General features: G+C 38.8%; 2 protein-coding genes across 2 annotated transcripts in view; both read left to right on the top strand.

Moving 5' to 3' along the window:
• The window catches only part of LOC131016333 (uncharacterized), a 609,307-nt gene that overhangs the window by 402,173 nt on the left and 186,181 nt on the right, over positions 1-20,953 (top strand). The gene's annotated exons all lie outside the window — the stretch shown is intronic.
• LOC131016312 (sulfate transporter 3.1-like) lies at positions 2,966-8,673 on the top strand. Its single transcript, XM_057944990.1, has 12 exons — positions 2,966-3,374; positions 3,466-3,673; positions 3,783-3,954; positions 5,063-5,128; positions 6,023-6,136; positions 6,388-6,504; positions 7,152-7,278; positions 7,376-7,662; positions 7,745-7,935; positions 8,015-8,100; positions 8,181-8,257; positions 8,332-8,673. Exons 1-12 carry the CDS (start codon positions 3,044-3,046, stop codon positions 8,506-8,508), a joined length of 1,953 nt encoding a protein of 650 aa, XP_057800973.1. The 5' UTR covers positions 2,966-3,043; the 3' UTR covers positions 8,509-8,673.

Below are 20,953 nucleotides of genomic sequence, written 5' to 3'. Positions count from 1 at the left end.
AAGCACTTGCGCCAACAATCGGCGCCATCAATCAGCGCACTGGTTTGGAAGACTGAAAACACGAAGATTAATTATGAGGTATATGAGCGAGCAATCGGCACCACTGATTTGGAAAACCAGTACACGAAGACTTCCACACTGGTCTGGAAAGGAACTCTTCGACTCTGGATTCTGCAAACTGAAAGCAAACATCAATTTCCTTTTGCTTGAAAAAAAAGGAGCAATTAAAAGAAATTAGGGCTTTTTTATTATTATTTAATATTATATGTGTAACTTAAAATTCATACATATTCCACGTCAGTGTTACGTGTAAAATTAAATCCACATCACTGCCATGTTATATTTTCGGTCATTGGAAAAAAAATCGTGGGGAAATTGAACAAATGTCAAAGTATTTGATAAAAAATGAAATTTTTAAGGATCGTGGGTAAAATGAATTCCGGACAAAGTTCGTGATATTATATGCAATTAACCCTTTTTGTAATCACTAGATTAAGATTCTTAGTCTAGTGTAATTTGTAACTAACATATTATAGTGGATTCAAACTGAAAATTATTAATTGATAATTTACAGTATAAAGTTATTCCATTGTGAATGTTTTTTTTTTTACTTGGGGGAATTGGGGAGGGGAAGCAGTGGGGTTTGAACTCGAGACCTCACTGTTCACACACAGAATGTCGCACCCTTGGGGACCCATTGTGAATGTTCTAATCAAATAAAATAGTAGTTATAAATGAAATGCACTATTTAGAAATAGTAACTGTAAATGCACTAAGAGTCTAAGAGTACGGCCAAATTAACGTAGAGGTTTTCTTTGAAACTATAGGCACAAATGGAAAATCGAATAAAACTCTTGCAACAAACAAACTGAAGTTCCATTAATTGCTGTAGTATTAGTTTCTTTATTGCGTACATGAATTCGGAGTTTGACTGATCATATAGCTAGGATGTCACAAAATTGCAACATTTGGAAACGTTTAATTGGTTGTCAGCGCATCGTCAACTTCAATTTTTATTTGGTATTGCTAATTATTAATTAAATATCTGCTTTGAACCCAACCGTTAGGTTCCGAGCAATATATTATAACCCCCTAAATTGGCATGATTTTTTCATTACCACCAAAAACTATAACTTTGCATTAATTATTCATTAATGATTTCAAGTTTTCTATTCGACCAGCATGCCATTTGATCAGATGACACCATCACAGCATGTACCCACCCTTAATTTAACTAAGTAATCAAATAAAAATCGAACCTTATAAATACACAATCATTTTGGAAAATGACAAGTGTTGGACGCTGATTGGCTGTCGCAACTGTCCTCCAATAAGAATCGACCACGTTGGTAGGCAGCCATATTGTAGAAGCAAGGCTGCCGACCTAGAAGATACGATCATGCGTGAGCTACCAGCACTTTGCTTCCACTTCTTGGAAGATGCCAAAAAAGTTGTATTTTTACAGGCAAAAATAATATAATAATATAATAATAAAATAAATAAATAACTATTTATTTGTATAGATAAAGATGCTGATTTTTTTACAGGATTTTCTTGCCGGTAATTCATCTCTTGAAGGAATCAGTGGAGAATTTTGAATAATATTGGTTGATGATAATTAGTTTTCATTGTATGAGATCCTTATAATGCAGAATCAAGTTAGAGTCGATCGAAATTTTTGTTTTTGCATGTGCAGGATATTGTATGGATAGACTATAAAGAAAGAGAACTTATATTCTGATGGGTTTTTGTTGACCTAATTAATATGCTTGAATTAGTTATATACGTACGTATTAATTATATGGTTGATGAATTTCATTGTACAAATGTGATAAGCATGGGCATAACAAATCATAAAAATACAAGGGCATATATACATATATATTGTTGTAACATGTTACTTCTTTATAAGTTCTTGTATTTTGGTTTGACTTTACACTTGTTAGTTAGGATTGATCATAATTAATTAGGATTTACAATACATTTTTTATTAGTTTTCAATTTTTATTTTCATTAATGATTAATTGTTAAGGTTATAATGATATAATTATAATTTATAATTTTCTAAAGTTTCAATTTATTAGTTATTAAATATTAAGTAGCGTTGATTATTTTAGAATTATTTTTTATTTTTAGACTAACTATTATTCAAAAATAACAAATTTGATGGCAACACAAAAAAAATGGAATAAAGGTTCTCGTTGAAAGATTTGGCACTAAAACAAAGTGTGACAACGTAAGCGATTAGGCTATATTAAACATGCTCAAGCCAGTATACCTTTTTCAAAAAACAATGAATATACGTATTTGTCGCTTGATATATTATTACATATGGTAATTAATAATTTAACAAACAGTGTATATATACTAATAAAATAAAATAAAGCAAAATATATTGAAATGAAAAACACGAGATAGTAGAATCCAAGAACAAGGTCATTTATCGAAGTGATCCGGTCAAATTTTGTCAACATTCCCTTTTCGCACACTTTGAAAATGTGGGATTTTGGGAAGAGAGGTAAAAACACGCTCATGAGAGTTAGTGTGTGGATATTGATACGAACTTTCCCTTCCATATATGATAAAACCCTAGACTAAGATAAATAATTAATGAAAATAATTACTCCCCTGCCACTATGATCAATTTAAGCAACATCCTTTATATATAATATTTTATCCGTCTTATAAGAATGTGTACTTTTTACTATTTTGATATATTTCACAAGAATGTACATTTCCTTTTTTTTGGCCCCTTTTGTCACTAATAAAATTGAGCTTATTTTTTCACTAATAATATACTCACTTAATATTTATTAAAATCTATGCTACCAACATGAACAAATGGAGAGAGTATAAAAAACAACCACTCTTTGACAAACATTTTATTTCAAAACATTCATATCAATTTCTAGTGTGTGTGGCCCCACAAAACACTCAATCCACCACTATATAAACCCCCCTACCATTTCTCACTCAAACCCACACACTTAAGGAAGAGAAACACTTGAACATTTCTCCTAAGCCAAAAACACAAACGTATAGTATGGGCAGCGGCGATCACGTGGGCGGCGGCGGCGGCGGCGGGCAGCGCGTGGAGATCCCGCCTCCGCAGCCGTTCTCGAAATCTCTAAAGAACACTCTGAAGGAGACATTCTTCCCGGACGACCCCCTCCGGCAGTTCAAGAACCAGCCCCCGCGGCGGCGGCTCCTCCTCGGCCTGCAGTACGTGTTTCCCATCCTCGAGTGGGGCCGCCATTACACTCTCGAGTTCTTCAAGGCCGACCTCATCGCCGGAATCACCATTGCCAGCCTCGCCATTCCGCAGGGTATCAGCTACGCCAAGCTCGCCAACTTGCCGCCAATTCTTGGCCTTTGTAAGTTTCTTTTTTCTTCGCTATCTTTGAATTTCAAATTTTATTTATAAGGCTAAATGCATGACATATATTGCGATATGTAATATGATAGATTCGAGCTTCGTTCCGCCGTTGATTTACGCCGTCATGGGGAGCTCGAGGGACCTGGCGGTGGGCACGGTGGCGGTGGCGTCGTTGCTGACGGCTTCGATGCTGGGAGGCGTGGTGGACCCGCAACAAGATCCGCAGCTTTACCTCCATCTTGCTTTCACGGCCACTTTCTTCGCCGGCCTCTTTGAGACAGCCATGGGAATATTCAGGTAATTATATCATGTTATTAATATCATATGTTTTAAGCCATGTGATTTAGCTGCATCATATTTAATTAATATAATCAAATTAAATTTGGGAGGAATAATTTTGTGACAGGCTAGGATTCATAGTGGATTTCCTGTCGCATGCAACGATAGTAGGGTTCATGGCAGGAGCTGCCACGGTGGTGATTCTTCAACAATTGAAAGGCGTTTTAGGGCTTGAACATTTTACTCACAAGACTGACGTCATCGACGTCTTGCACTCTATTTTCACCCAAACTCACCAGGTATTTTTTTCAACAAAAATAGATAAATTATTTTCTCTCTCCTCAATTATATACTAGTACTAGTATGTCCATATTTCTTGTGTGAATGGAATTTGTAATTCAAAAATAAATGTTTGCTAGTATATGTGTGTTACCATTTTTATAGTGAAAAATAGTCTTTGCCTTTTCTTCCTTCTTTTGCTTTCTTTATTGGGTTGGTGAATAAAGAGGAACCTTGGCAGAGGGGATTATTTTGTCTAAATTCTCTTTTTTCTATCACATTTTCAATAACTTTGATTTTTGTCAATATTCATGTAGCGTGCATTAATAGATTATATTATATATAACATGGAGTATAAATTGTATAATTGAGACAGAGTTGAAATTCTTAATTGTGATGGTATAAAGTGATTACATGATTTTGGATAAACTAAACATATTCTTATTATACGAGCATCAATGACTATTAATAGTGATAACTGCTTATAGCACTAACCTTAGCTTTAATTTTTGTCATTAATGGGTGGAGTGAATATATTCTGTGTCTACACACGTACATAATAATTCCTTAATTAGATTAACAATTGGTGCCAAATACAGATTCGAGCTAATCTTTGATGTATTAATTCTTGTCCGGTAGGAGATAATTAATTTGAGGGATCTTGCTTAATTAATTAATTAGCTTAATTATTCTTAGAAAAATCAATTTAGACATATCTCCTTATCTCAACTTTAATTTCTGACCATTGTCAGCCACAAAACCTATCGGATCACTTGTCTATATATGTATATATCTGATTACTGCCACATATATTTATCATTTTGTGTTGAAATTGAATATTCACTTTGCACGTCGCGGCCCAGGAAAATGACTTTTGATTTCTAGAAATATCAATATCACTTTTATTTATCTATCTATCATAATACTATAAAGTGGCCCCACATTATTCATGATTTAGATGAGTCCGTGTACATCCATCAATTGACAATTTCGAGGTCATTCGTGGTATTTGTGATTCGTTTTTATTTCACCACTACATATTAATTATATGTGTAAAATATACTCGTTTTTATTTTGGTGCTGTAAGATAGAATTATTTTTTCTCACTGTGGCTTTGGTAATTTGCAGTGGAGATGGGAAAGTGCTCTATTGGGATTTGTTTTCCTTTTCTACCTCCTAATTTCGAGATACTTTGTAAGTTTCTCTCTCAACTTAGAGATTCAATTTCTTTCATTTTGTGCAGTATATACGATTATCATGCCATTGTTTTATCCTTTTGTGTATGAAGATTATTGATGGGATTGATTTTCCAAAATAATAATAATAAAAAAAAATCTTAATCGTTGATCACTCTACCGTCGCACCGATACACGTATACTAAATTAAAAAATACTCTCTCCGTCCACTAATTCAAGGCCTACTTTCCTTTTTGGTCCGTCCACCAACTCAAGGCCTATCTATTTTTAGTAAGTTTTTATTCATATTTTAATTGGTGAGTCCCAATAAACAATACACTTTTTCTCCACTTAACTAATAAACAATATACTTTGTGGGTCCCTTTCTCCACTCAACCAATAAACAATATATTTTGTGGGTCCCTTTCTCCACCCAACTAATAAAAATATATTTTTTCTTAAAACTCGTGTTTTGCCTCCTAGGTCTTGAATTAGTGGACGGAGGGAGTATATTTCTAAAGATGGTTAGTGGACAACAAAGTCAAGGAATGAAGGGAATCCTTCGTAAGCAAAAAAGAATCATGCGATCTCCTAGAAGGGCCCACACAGCCAGTTTCTCCAATAATTTTCTTCACTAAAAGTTTGTTTTAGCCTTCACAAATTTTAATTAAACTTTCATATTCAAACCCGACTGAAGAAAAGTTGATCAAGATTAACTTTAATAATTAACCCTTTTTCTAGAAATCTTTGTAGCTAGAATGTCAAGTCAAAAAATTACTTATTTTCGTTCTTATTGGCAAGAAATCAAGTAGCTAGCCATGTCACGGTCCCACTTTTCCCTGCACTTTTTGAAAGGTAAATAATTCGTAATTAATAAATTAAATTGTAACAATTGTTTTATATAATAATGCAGAGCAAGAAGAGGCCAAATCTATTCTGGATATCGGCAATGGCTCCATTAACATCTGTGATATTGGGAAGCCTTCTTGTGTATCTCACCCATGCTGAAAAGCATGGAGTTCAAGTGGTTAGTCTTCGACTTCGTCGTGAAATATTTTGTATCTCAAAAATGATTTTTTTTTTTATGTATATCGACAATAATTCTTGCATCGAGTTCCGTGCATATAGTAATTTTATGACACATGATGACAACTTAATTAATTTAAATAGGAAGCTATATAGGTAAGAATAATATTATAGGTTTGTTGAATTTTGGCAATGTGCGAGGACATGTCTAGGACAAATTAATGTTCTCAATTATTTTTTGAAATAATGCAGATAGGACATTTGAAGAAAGGGATAAATCCACCTTCATTTATGGATCTCAACTTCGATTCAAGATATCTGCCCACAGCAATCAAGACTGGCATCATCACGGGAATTATTTCAATGGCTGTAAGTATCTCAACCTCCTATTTTTTTTTTTTTTATCTTGTGTGGTATTTGTCGTCTATTTTTGTATAATCGTATTAGCTACGACATATACATGAAATGGCAGCAGCAGTAGATATATTCGTCATGGAATAAATAGAACGTGGTTTCCTTTTATTTGTTTATTTATTTGGACCACTCGTCTTTGCTGTGGCTTTTGTGGTATGGCTTTAAAATGGTCCCAATTTATGGCATAGTAACATAGTGCGTCAAGATAGCAACTCGACTGTTGGTAGCACTCTAAACTAAAGTTCTCTATTAATTCTTCTATATCAATAAAAATTTATCTAAAATATATGAGATGACATTATGAATATGCATGTGACGAGGGTTAATAATTTAGATAGCAACGTTGGATATCTGACAAATGACAAATATTAATGATGCCCGCAAATTTAGGTTTTATCTTTTGGGCCAATCTAATCAATTAATTTTCTCCTTTAGTTGTCAAATCTACTTAATCATGCTATGCTCTAATTATATATATATGCATTGTCTAATTACATATTTGGATGATATTGTAAATTTGAATTTAACATCTCGTCACATATATACATAAACATGATGAAATAATAATAAAACAATTATTTATATATATTATGGTTTAACAGGAGGGAATGGCGGTGGGGAGAAGCTTTGCGATGTTCAAGAATTACCACATTGATGGCAACAAAGAAATGATCGCTTTTGGGATGATGAACATTGCCGGTTCTTGCACCTCTTGCTACCTTACCACAGGTAAAATAATTACTCCACCTAATCTGGGGTGGGCCGAAGCACCCCTAAACCCTAGAAGTTGAAAAATCTGATATATGGATGGCATGCATGCAAACAGGGCCGTTTTCGCGATCGGCGGTGAACTTCAACGCGGGGTGCAAGACGGCGGTGTCGAACATAGTAATGGCGATTGCGGTGATGGCGACGCTGCTATTCCTGACGCCGTTATTCCACTACACGCCGCTGGTGGTGCTGGCCGCCATCATCATGGCCGCCATGCTCGGCCTCATCGACTACGAGGCCGCCATCCATTTGTGGCACGTCGACAAATTCGACTTCCTCGTCTGCATCACTGCTTACGTTGGCGTCGTCTTCGGCAGCATTCAGATCGGACTGGTTCTTGCAGTAAGCAAGCCCCCTACACCATATGTTTTATTTTATTTTTTTCAAGAATTTTATTTACTAATATTAAACTTTATGATGGCAGATTGGGCTTTCCATAATGAGAGTTCTGCTGTTCGTAGCAAGGCCAAGAACATTACTTCTTGGAAACCTTCCCGATTCCAAGATTTACAGAAACGTGGATCATTATCAGCACGCGCAGAGTGTGGCCGGCATTCTCATTCTTGAAATCGACGCTCCCATTTACTTTGCAAACTCCAACTATTTGAGAGAGAGGTAACCGATTCTTTCATTTTAGGAAATGAACATGCTTCTTCAATTCATCATCGCTCTTAATTCTCGCCAATTTCTTCAGGATTTCGAGATGGATCGACGACGAAGAAGAAAGGATCAAATCCTCCGGTGACATCGGATTGCAGTACGTTGTGCTCGACATGAGTGGTAAGTATATTTCTTTTGTTAATACTGAAATTTGGAAACCAAAAAATTCAAATTGATTTTTAAAAATATTGTGTTTTCAGCTGTGGGAAACATTGATACAAGTGGGATTAGCATGATGGATGAGATTAAGAAGATTATTGATCGAAGAGGGCTCAAGGTAAGTTCTGTAATAGTTATTAATTAGGATTATTTAATTTCGTAGAATTAATTAAATTGATTTATTTGGAGCAGTTGGTGCTGGTGAATCCGGTGGCAGAGGTGATGAAGAAGCTGGACAAATCGAAGTTTCTGGAAACATTGGGGCAGGAGTGGATCTTCTTGACTGTGGGGGAGGCTGTGGGAGCATGCAATTACATGCTTCACACGTGCAAACCACACACTTCTGAGAAATATAGCAATAATGTTTGAGTTGAGATCATCATGTCTTGTATGAATCAAGTGTGGAACCCAGAGATTAAACGTGAGAAGACAAATTCTTCCCCTAATCTGTAGTGCCATATGTATATGTATGTATTAAATTGATTGGGAAATTAATTCCCAACTCAAGAAAAATGGGTTCCATTATTTCTCTCATTTCTTTATTACTATTGTGACGGTTGTTTGGCATATACTGATAAGATGAAGTGGCGAGATCAAACTAATTAATTTAAAAAAAAAATATACAAAATACATATGTATATTAACTAATTAAGTAACAATATTATAAATTAATATCCAAATAAATGCAACACACACGCTTGACCTCTTGAAAGAGAGACTCTTTAGGACCGTTTACTTTGCATGATTGAGTATTAATTTTTATCCTCAAGATCAGTAGGATTTTTTCGATCTCACCCTTTCAATGTGATGAGAATCAAGCAAAATTAGTTTAAATGATAAAAATAATCAAGGGCCTTAAGATATCTCAATGTTCCACTCGATCAAAGTAAACAAGTGATTAAACTTTATTTTTATCTAGACTAACCTCTAAAGTAAATGCTCCCTTACTGTCTTAATTTTATTACTTTGGACTAAGGCTCCTCAATATATACTCTCTCCGTCCCTGAAATAAGTTCCTATTTTTCCTTTTTGGGACGCCCCCAAATAAGTTCATCTTTCTTTCTTTCCATTTTTTGACAACTACCCCATGCCACCACTAATAATACTTTATTTATTCTTACCTTTCACTTTTTCACCACTCTCAATACTAATTATAACATTTTTTCACCTTTTCACCACTCTCAATATTAATTATAACATATTTTTTTTCACTATCAATACATTTTACTATTTTTCCTTAAAACCCGTGCCGTCCCCAAAGAGGAACTTATTTTGGGGACGGGGGAGTATATGTTTTTTGGAGACTATCAATAAGTTTATTTTACCATCGAAATTACAATTTACTGAGATTCAATAAAGCCCAAGTCCACTTTGCTTTTCAGTAAGTTAGCCCATTGCATGTAGCCCGACTTGGTCTAGGCGGACTAGGTCTAGTGTTTATAAGCCCAAAAATGATCGACCCGGCCCAGCCCATGCATTAAGTAAAATTTTAGCTACTTCATCCCTCCCTAAAAATTGTGACATTATTACTATATCGATATGTTCCTAAAAATTGTGATATCTATAGCTAAAGCTGCCAAACCCAATCACATAAATGATTTTGAACTAATTCAATCGTGTGATTAATGCGTTTTCTTATATTTTTCATGAGCTTTTGTATAGGTTTTGGTCCCTAAGTCGAAATGATTTAGATAAAAATTTCTTTAAAAATATAAATCATAGTTATTTCATTATCGATGTTCCCAATAATATAACTAATAATATTGGTTTGTTTATTTTTGTCAACCTACAAATAACAGTTTATTCATATAAATTATTTAAGACATATTATGATTGAATTATTAAATGAAAAAAATAAATTACTTAATTAATTTCATTATCATCTATATTTAGCTAATTTTAATTCAATATAAATTATATTATTGTAAACATAGAGATACAAAATACAAAATTATAGTTGAAAAGACAAATATAACTATAAAAAAATTAAATCATATAAAATAATAGGGACGTGGTAACTTAGTGATACTTTAATAAAATTTTATGACAATTGAGTTCTAAAAATTCTTATATAATTGGCAATGCACATGTTGGGTGCAGTTATAATGAGAATCACACTTATCGTGAGAACATAAGAACCATTAAAATCAATGCATTTGCTATATAAATTAATGCATTCGCTATTAAATTTAATGCATCCGAAAATAATAAAATTTTTGTTCCCTTCAGGATTCGAACACATGATCTGCATTCATTCACCAAGATGATGCATCCACCGTACGTAGATCTTGATGATCGAATGGCTTAAAATGGTTCTCCGTTCTAATTTTATTTAGTGGTTCTTATTTGAACCTCTCCCTGCACATGTTTGCTTATTTATATATCATTTTGTGAAACAATGGTATAATATTATCGTGATGCGAGGACCGTGTCAGACTATCAGGACTCAGGAGTTGTGCATCCGAATTCATTAATCGAACAACGTAGTTAACACGGAGATATCATTCTCACAATTATAGCAATTTCCTTCAGTTATTTTTTTTTTATCAGAAAAATTGAATTTATAAAACGGGTACCAGAGGTACCAAAGTTCAGAAGTCACAAGGACAAGCTACATCAAAAACAAATCACCCGAGCACCAAACAGTGAGACTCACGTCCAGCTCAATAATTTTAAAAGCTTTATTCCAACTCCAAAGTCGACTCTTAATCTCTTGAACAAGAGGATGAATCTCCCAAACCTTGCCTTCAAAACGACCTTCATTCCTTCCTTTTCCAAATAAGCCAGATAGTACAAATCCACAGTGCTTTAAGGAATTTACAGCTCTTCTTTCGGCCACCCAAATTGGAAAAAGAAAAGAAATGTTGGATGATACCTTGAGGACGAGCCGTACAAATCCCGAGCCATTTCTAGATCTCATCCCAGACCATCCCCGCTTTGGGGCAAAGGAGAAACAAGTGATTTGCTGTCTCCGAGCTTGCTACACACGAACTGCAGTAGCTCTCCTCGATCACAATCGGAATATTCCTCTTCAATAGCTCGTCACAAGTCGGGAGTCTATTTTTAAGAAGCCTCCAAGCAGTAATCTTTGACTTGTGAGGCGCTGGAACCTTCCACACCTTGTAGGAAGCTTTCTTGGCAATGACCGACATGGAGCTTTCGGTCGAGGTCTCCATCAAGATGGCATAGGCCGACTTCGTAGAAAAGCCTTCCATTTCCAGCAGTCCTTCATTCCTGCATTCAGAGAGAAAGAAGAAATGGCCGAGAACAGAGTGTTAAGCTCCCCAAGGTCTCTCCCGAACAGTTCCCTCCTCCACTTAAGATCCCATATCCACTTCCCGTCCTCCCATCTCCCGTAATCCCCGATAACTGCTTCTTTATTAAGGCCCAAGTGAAAAAGCCTCGGACAAACAGCCCGCAAAGGTTTCTCGCCAGCCCACCTATCATACCAAAACCGAGTTGTCTGGCCATTCCCGACTTCTCTAGTCAGGTTATCCCAGAACCACCCACCACTCGCTCCCCCCCCCCTTAGCCACAATATTCGGTCACCATCCTCCTTTTCCGTTTCTATATCCAACACACATCATTCCCTTCTCTCCCCACTCCAAGTCACCATGAATCGATCTCACAACCCTTGCCCACAACAACTCCTTTCCCCCCAAGATACCTCCAAATCCATTTCAGAACCAACACACAATTAAAACCTTCTAAATTCCTAAAACCCAGACCACCCTCTTCTTTTTTGACACATAGATCACTCCACTTCACCCACGAGATTGCATCCGAGTCCCCATTCCCCCCCTCCCCCCCCCACAGAAATTTACCACAAATTGAATTAATCACCTTCACTGTTGTCTTAGGAATGAACGAAAAGGAGAGTTGGTAGATAGGAATCGCCTGCAAAACCGCCTTCACCAAGGTAATTCGCCCAGCCAAGGAGAGCTTTCGATTCTTCCATCCGGTCACTTTCTTTTTAATTTTTTCCTCCATGAATTTCCACTCAACCACACTTCTACTACAAGCCCCAACTTTAATTCCAAGGTATTTGAAAGGCAAATTTCCGATCTTGCATTCAAGGATATCCGCCATCCTTGATAGTCTTTCATCCCCCATCCTGTGACCCACCAAGCTGCTTTTATTGAAGTTCACAGCTAGACCAGAAAGGAACTGAAAAAGCTTGAGGATTTTCTTCGCTACTGTCGCATTCTCTTCCTTATCATTGAACACCAAAATTGTATCGTCTGCATACTGGAGATGAGAGATTTTAACTTCCTCTTTACCAATCACAGCTGGATGGAATAGCTGATAATTCACAGCTCGTTCGATGAGTAGGTGAAGGCCTTCGGCAGCAATTTCTTTCAGTTATTAATTAATTTATTTCAATTTTATTGATATATATTCTATTTTTTTTAGTATATCATTTATGAAATAATCAAATAATGTGGTCAATGTGTGATACTATTGTCGTTGCTATATAGACACCCCCCCACACTTAAATCCTTGCTTGTCCTCAAGCAACAATCACAACATTGACAGAAAATCCACAAGCGATTCTCCTCACCAAGCAAACACAACCCAATCCAAGTCCTTCAAGAAATCAATGTCCCCAATCAGATGTTCAAAGTTAAGGTTTAAAAATGCAACAACAAGGTGATACAACTCAATCCGATCAGACCCGATTCTCCGCTAGGGGTGAATTTCCTAATGCAATTTCCTTTACAATCATAACTCATTCCTTTTTCACATTCGTTCATTTTTTTTTTTTTTTTTTTTTTTTGGGTCAAGTTATTTTCGCTCTTAATAGATGGGCCATAATTCACGAGATTGAACTTTTGGAGGTGATCCAAAATATTCTCATGTGGTTTCCCATGCTCATAATGAAACCATTAGAGGAGCAGAGACCCAGAGCTATCAGAACTCAACAACCAACCAAACAATTCAGCACAGCAGAAAGATATTAGAAAATTGCACTGAAGACACTCCCCCTAGCATCTACCGGACAAATCACGTCAAGAGTTGCTCAGCAGGGTGTTGCATCAAAACCTTAAGCTAATTACACCATGTTGGGAACAAATCAATCATGACAGACAAGGACAACAAACAACACAAACACAATCCAGAATCGCCAATGAATCACTATCAACATGCGATGCACTTAAAAACAAGCAAGAAGACAAGATAAGGGGACCATTCGCCCCAACACAAGAAAGCCCAGGAATACAACAAGAAAAACACCCACAGGATTTACAAAAACCAACAAACACCCCCCCCCCCACTTAAAATCTGGCACTGTCCTCAGTGCAAACAAAAAGAGAGGTGAAAGAGGAAACTTCCCTAAATACCGATCCAGTGGTGAGTCTGTAGTGTCCCACGATGTCTGCCTCTCTCTTATCCAAAGAACAAGCAGTCTCCAACGCAACAACCTGCACCAAACAGCAGAAGCAACAAAACACAACACAAACAAAACGAAAGAAAAACGAAACAAGAAAAAGCAAGAAAACATGGGTTGCCTCCCATACAGCGCTAGTTTTTAAGTCGCCAGCCCGACTAAGAGAACCCCTTAACCAAAATCCGATTGAAGATCCAGCTGCCTTAGCGCCCTTGTAAACACATCTTCTTGAATTGCAGCTGCGGGTCCTCCAAATGAGTCCTCCATGCTCGTATCCTGGGATGGCCCTCTATCTACACATCCCACGAGATTGAATGACCCAACCTCATCAAGCTTCTCTTCTAGGAGCAAGGCACACAGAAAACCTTGCTCAATATCACCTTCCTCGTGCAGCTTATCCAGAGATTCCTGCTCAATGTCAGCTTCATCCTGCAAGGTAGCAAGGAATTCCTCCACAATCTCGTCCTCCTCCTGAAACTTATTAAGGAATTCCTGCACAATACAATCCTCATCCAAAGCATCAAATGTTTCAACATAAGAGCAGATTTGAATTAAGGAAGTGGGGGTAGTAGGTTTTTTATCAAAAACTGAGAATGTTACCGCTCTACCTACCCCTACCATACTTACAGTTCCCGTACCCACATCGATGCGAGTATGGGTGGTAGCCATAAAGGGTCGGCCAAGTAGCACGAGATGCCCATTCTCGCCTCTAATCCCTTTTCCCACATCAAGTACAACAAAGTCAGCTAAAACACTAATCCCCCTCACGACTACCTCAACATCCTCGACAAGGCCTCGTGGGCTGCTAATGGAGCCGTCAGCTAGTTCTATCTTAATGTTCGTGCGTTTCAGCTCTTTATTTCCCAACCTCTCAAAAATATCAAGCGGCATCAAATTGACTGCCGCGCCCAAATCAAGCATTCCCAAGACCTTTTCAACCCCTCCTAAGCTAGTATCAACGATAAAGCTACCTGGATCTCCTTGCTTGGGTGGTGGTTGGTCTGGTGCAACAGTGACAGGTGGCAGTGGCTCACTAGGGCATTGGGTTGCCTTGATTGCTTGCACGGTTCTGCTTCTCCATTTCCCCGTGGTTATTGGGGTAGTTTCCTTGATTACCGCCACGGCATGAGCTTGACGCGGCTGTTTGTCCTGGTTTAGGAACTTCCCAGATGGCTGTTCTTGCTGCAGCTAATTTAGGGCTCCTGTAAGTTGCCCAACTGTAGTCTCGAGGCGCTTGATGGTAGCACTCTGAGACTCCATGTTCTGTTTGGTCATCTCCATGAAGGACTGCATGGTGTCCTCGAGAGACGGCTTCTGCGGTTGAGCTTGTTTCTGACACTGTTGGGAGGCATTCTGGTATTGCTGTTGCTGCTGAAAATTCCCTTGTTGCATAGGGAACTGTTGATACTGCTGATACTGCGGGGGCTGCTGCTGCTGATAAGCTTGAGTGTAGTTCTGCTGCTGAGCTCTCCAACCCGAATTGGAGCTTTGTTGCCCTTGATTAAAGATAGGCCTCTGTTCAAATTGAGGCCTCCCCGGATAGCTCTGAGCAGCAAAGACCTCTGCTTCTCCTTCAGGTGTGAATCCCCCCATGCGATGGCACGCGTTGGTTCCATGACCAAAATCGCCACAAATTCCACATCCTTCTGCTGGTGGCGCGTGAACTGGTGGGGCTTCTGCCTGGTTCATCTTGAGGTGCTGAACTTGCCTCATCAATTCTGCTACTTGCTTCTGAAGCTCATTGTTGGGAGCTACTGCATTGGCTTCAACCCTCCTTCCTCTAGCTGATTTCTGTTGAGAACTCGCTGCAAGTGTGTTGAAAATCTCCTTGAGCTCATCAGCTGTCTTCCGGGCAATGTTGCCCCCTGCTGTACTGTCCACCATAAACTGTGCCGTCTGAATCAATCCGTCATAGAATAACTGCATCAACATGACAGGTGATAACTGGTGCTGTGGGCACTGGCGGAGGAGCTCTTGGAATCTCTCCCAAGCCTCGTGGAGAGGCTCGTCAGCTCCTTGCATGAAGTTCATTATTTGGCTCCTAATCTCTTGAGTCTTGTGATTAGGGTAGTACTTGAGCATGAACTTCTCACACGCCTCTCCCCATGTAGTGATGGAGTTCGGCGGTAGGGACAGCAACCACGTTCTCGCCCGGTCTTTGAGTGCGTAGGGTAAGCACTTGAGTCTCAACTGATCCTCGGTGAGTTCCAGCAGTGGGAAGGTCTGCACTTGGGTGCAAAAATCACGGATGAACTGCAAGGCGTCCTCACTGGGCATCCCATAAAAGAGCGGCAACAGGTTTGAATCATTGGGCTTCAGATTATAATTCCGGACCGCCGTGGGAAGCACTATCGCAGAAGTGCTAGTGGTCCCAATAACTGGCCTGGAAAAATCTCCCATGTACTGGACATTCTGCTCCGCCATTGCTTCTTGGTCAGGATTAGGCCGAGCTTCTTCTTTTTCTTCTTCAGAATGCACTGAAGGCGTCTCCTCCACGGCTTCCAGGATGGGATCGGAAGCAATTCTCTCTTCACAGTTTTTCTCTTGAAACTGTGATTCCACAAAACTTCTCGAACTGGACTCGGACTCCTTCTCCAGGCTTGAAAGAACCTCCCGAGGTCGATGAATGTTGTCGTAGTAAGGTGCAAGCTTTCTCTTCAAGCTTCTACGTCCTTGCATACACAACACGAACAAACAAATCAAACGCACCGGAGGGAGAAAATAACCGAGTCAAAAGAAATAAACAAAAATAAACACGGAAAACAATGCAACACAATCAAATGCCTAAAGCCTTCCCCGGCAATGGCGCCAAAATTTGACTCATCCAAAAACACCTAACGGATGGACTCGAATTTATACGAGGTCGTCCTAGGGTGGTAAGGTGACTCAAGTCGTCTCACAAGGAAGACTTAGCAGGGCTCTAACCGTATTGCTCACAAGAAACTTAAAAGAAATCTAAACACTCTAATCGGGTAATTGGGTCTGGCACTCTCTCCGATTAACTAGCGCGTAATTAAATAAGCTTGTAATTATCTAATGCAGAATCAACAGAAAGCATATAAATCTATCTAGGCGGAATGAGAAGGAAGCAGATTAAGAACGCAGGAAACTAAGAAACCTAGGGTTTTAACTAGCAATCTAGAAAGCATTAGATAAATCAATCAATCATAAACAACGATTATCTAGGCGAGATTAAAGAACAATGATTCATCAATTGAACATGGAATAACGATTATCTAAGCAATGCAATAACGAGAAAGCTTGTAAAGATTAACTAATCAAAATGAAGAACTTACAATCGATCCAATGAAATCAACGATCTAGCGGAATCCACAAGTATCTAGAATGTTTCTATCTATCTAAACTATGGGAAAAAGCATAAAATCGCAGGTGGAGGCTGCTGGAGTCGGAAAATGTGAAATAAAACCCTCAAAATCGGATTTTATAGCAATTTCCGTAACTGCCAGATCTGCACAGGGGCGGCGGCCGCCGTGAGACGGCGGCGCCGTGGACGGCGGCCGCCGTGGGACGGCGCCGCCGTGATGCCCCTTCGCGGTTTCCTCCAAAAATTGTACGGCCCGCGCCGTGGGGCCGCGGCCGGCGTCTGGACGGCGGCCGCCGTGAGACGGCGGCGCCGTGGACGGCGGCCGCCGTGACACGGCGGCGCCGTGGTCCGTCTTCGCAGATTGCTCCCAAGGTTGCACGGCCTGCGCCGTGGGGCCGCGGCCGCCGTCTCCACGGCGGCCGCCGCCTGGCGGCGGCGGCCGTGAGCCTGACTCCAAAACATGCTCGAAACAATACCAAAACGCTCGGCAATTCGCGAATCCTGCACGCGACAATAGTACATCCAAAAAGATCATCAAGCACGTGAAATATAGAGCAAAAAGGTACGAAACGAGCTCGAATGCACAGCAGGAAAACTCATAAAATCATCACGAAATAGGGCTAAACAACTCCTATTATTTTATTATTTTTATTTTTAATTTCACTAATACCATAAAAAATATTGCAATATATATATATATATATATATATATATATGCACTATGCTATCTTCTTATAATTAAAGTACTAGTCGAACAACGTGATCAATGCATAATATTAGAATACACTATTATCCTAGTTATATTCCTTTTAATTTTAAATTTATAGTGTTTTTTAGGGGTCTAATTTATAGTTTTTTTTTGTTTGTTTTTTTGAAAATGGGTATAATTTATAGTGTTAATTTCACTATTAATTTTGGAAACTCTAGCTAATATTATATATTATAGCCTAATACTCCCTCCGTCCCATTACAAATGTCACATTACTTTTGGGCATGAAGATTAAGAAATGTGTATAAAGTAGATAAAGTGGGTTGGTGGAAATTATTTAAATATTAGGTATAGAGAGAGAGAATATATTGCCAAAAAAAGAATGAAACATTTGTAATGGGACATCTCATTATGGAAAGTAGGGCATTTGTAATGGGACGGAGGGAGTACAATTTAATTTAGTATAATCCGTGAATATGATCTATGTATGACATTATTCTCACAACATAAAAATGTCTGATTATTTACACATGATATACTTTTAGTTTATTTTTTATTTTAATCTCATAACATAAATAAGTAATTACTGGTATTTTTAATATATTTATACAAAAATTACAACATGTGATACACACTACAAAAAAAAGCTCGATTACCGGCGACATACTGGCGGCGGGATGCCGCCGGTAATTTTCTCGTCGGTGATTCCTTTATCGGCGGCAAATGATCGGCGTCGGTGAAATTCGCCATTGATCAGCAGAGCTTCGCCGGACATTAGCGGCGGCGTCACCGCCGCCAGTAATATTGACCGAACAGCGGTGGCGCCGATTGGCGGATGGGCCGGAGTATTACCGGCGGCAGTGGCCGCCGATAATTAGCGGCGGCTCTTTGCCGCCGATAATACTTTTGAATTTATTTTATTTTAATTTATTTATTTATTTATACCCCACAAGTATTTCTGTATTTATACAGTAGTGCATACGTTAGATGAACTTTTCAGTCGGTCACCCATCTTAGTTGTGCTCTAAGTCAAGCACGCTTAACTTTGAAGTTTCTTTCGAGTGGTCACCAATACAGAACACTCGTATTATTGATATATCTAGTACCTATTAATTCATTTAAACTCTATTTCAATATACAATATCATACATTCATAACTTTAGGATATGTTGAGATGATATCCAAGAGATGTCGTTAATTATTTATCGGTCTCGTTTCCGTCCTTAGTTTTATGTCAAAAAAATATTTATTAATTAATTTTTTTATTATTATTATTAATATATATTTTTTTATCAATCTAGTTTATACATCATAAGTATTTTAATTTGGTAATTGTAATGTATTTTGAATTTATTTGCATACGTTGAATTCAATCACAATAAATAGGGGATGGAGAACGACATAAGTGCAATGTTGTTTGAAAACATGAAATAAATAGTTCAAGAAAACATATATGTAAAAAAAAAAGTTCAAGTGTAATTTTGTTCCAAAATATGAAATAAATAGTTCAACCAAATATAAATACATTGAAGTCAGGACGATGGATCGGGGATCGGAGACCTAATGAGTAGGGGATCGAGGACCCGACTGCCTCATATACTGCTCGAACATAGCCATCCGCTCCTCGAGGGCTCGACGTGCTGCTAGTTCTTCAGCCAGCTGCTCCTCCAACGTAAAGATCTGTGTCTCATATAGCTGCCGAGACATCGCAGAAGTGCCTGTGTTGTGAGTAGACCCCCTACTAACCTGGCTCCGGCCGACACTTCCAGTGTCGTAGAGCAGTGACCTGTCGGGCTGTACGACCTCCAAGTAGACCTCATCCAACCAGTTATCTCGCCCAGTCTCAACAGCAATGCGATGAATCTCCGCCTAATTCATATATAACAATGCATAATTGGTAGAAAATAAATACATTTCACTATGTATTACTAATATTTGATTACACTTAAACACTTACATCTAGTCTCTCATCCTTCGGTGACAAAAAAATTCCATCGTCGAGCACGTGGATGCGGATGAAGGTGCTATAGTTCTGTGCAGCCGGGAGGAGTCCAGTCTCCAAGCTCTATTCATGCATGTATATAAGATAAATAAGTTATTATTTGCGATATTATATATATATATATATTAGGGTTAATAGCCGAAAAATACACGAACTATCACGAGATTTGCATTTTGCACACCACCTTCAAAAATAGCTTCAGAATACACCACCTTTTAATTTAGTTGCAATTTGCACATGCGTTGACCACCACCTTGATCGGTGTTGACGTGGTGCTCGGAATTTTCAGACGTGGACTCACCGACATTCAAAACGACGTCGTTTTGAGTAAGTATAAATAAAAAAATAAAAAAAAAGAGGGAAATATTTTCTTGTTCTTCCTCACCGGCCTTTTATGCTCTTTCTCTCTCTCTACGCAGATAGTTCACAACGGTGCCCCCGTTCTTCCTCACTGACGTTGATGTCGAGCACCACCGCCATCTTTTCCAGACGCACCATCGCCACCTTCTTTCCGCACAACATCAGCGTCCCCCCCTCCCCCCCAAAAAACCTAATTATTTGGAAATCTACAAATCTGCAAACCCAAAAAAAACCTAGCTTTGTGTACTTGTTTTGGTCTTTAATTTTTTTTGGCAAAATGATTGTGGTCGAGATTTTTGTAGTGGTGGTTATGGTGGAGGTGAGGCGGCGCGAACTAGGGTTTAGTTCGACTAAATTGGGTGGAGGCGGTGCGAACCTAGATCTATGTGCTTGCGGAGGAAGACGGAGCAAAGGCGGCGGGAGTTGGCGGCGTCTTGAGGAGGTGGTGCGAACTTAGGTTAGAGTTGGGGGATTCTTGATTTTTGACCAGTGGATTGTGATTGTCTGATTGGGTTAGCAGGGGGCGAGGCGGCGTAGAGAGGATGGTAGAGGTTTCTGGAGGAGGGCAGTCAAGGCAGAGTCATGGTGCTCAGCCTTTAAATCGGAAGGGGAGGCCGGTGATGGCTCGCCGGATTCTGGAAATGGTGACGGCGGCGCGGAGGACCACCTAGAGCAGGAAGAAGGCAATGGAATGGCTCGCCGAATTTCAGGATTTTTTTTTAATTCTTCAAAATATCAAAACGACGTAGTTTTACCTACGTGGCTTGCCACCCTGTAAAAAAAGCCACATGGTTGTCCATGTCATCGCCGGTCAAACTTAAGAGTTTCCGAAATTTTCTCCATGTGCAAATTGCAACTAAATTAAAAGGTGGTGTATTTTGGAGCTATTTTTTAAGGTGGTGTGCAAAATGCAAATCTCGTGATAGTTCGTGTATTTTTCGGCTATTAACCCTATATATTACTTATGAACTTATTTGATAATTACTAACCAGTCTCTGCTGCAGGATACGAGTGGACTGAGACCCTCCA

The sequence above is a fragment of the Salvia miltiorrhiza genome, chromosome 3 (assembly GCF_028751815.1).
Source record: "Salvia miltiorrhiza cultivar Shanhuang (shh) chromosome 3, IMPLAD_Smil_shh, whole genome shotgun sequence".
Lineage (NCBI taxonomy): Eukaryota > Viridiplantae > Streptophyta > Magnoliopsida > Lamiales > Lamiaceae > Salvia > Salvia miltiorrhiza.
Note: the sequence above shows the minus strand (reverse complement) of the source record. Positions and strands in the feature narration are given on the sequence as shown.

What these genes read in the sequence shown, in the direction of transcription:
- LOC131016312 (XM_057944990.1), top strand. Translation starts at nt 3,044, where the DNA reads ATGGGCAGCGGCGATCACGTGGGCGGCGGCGGCGGCGGCGGGCAGCGC. An exon ending in TTTTCACCCAAACTCACCAG is followed by an intron (nt 3,955 to 5,062) that starts GTATTTTTTTCA and finishes GGTAATTTGCAG; the next exon opens with TGGAGATGGGAAAGTGCTCT. An exon ending in AAAAGCATGGAGTTCAAGTG is followed by an intron (nt 6,137 to 6,387) that starts GTTAGTCTTCGA and finishes GAAATAATGCAG; the next exon opens with ATAGGACATTTGAAGAAAGG.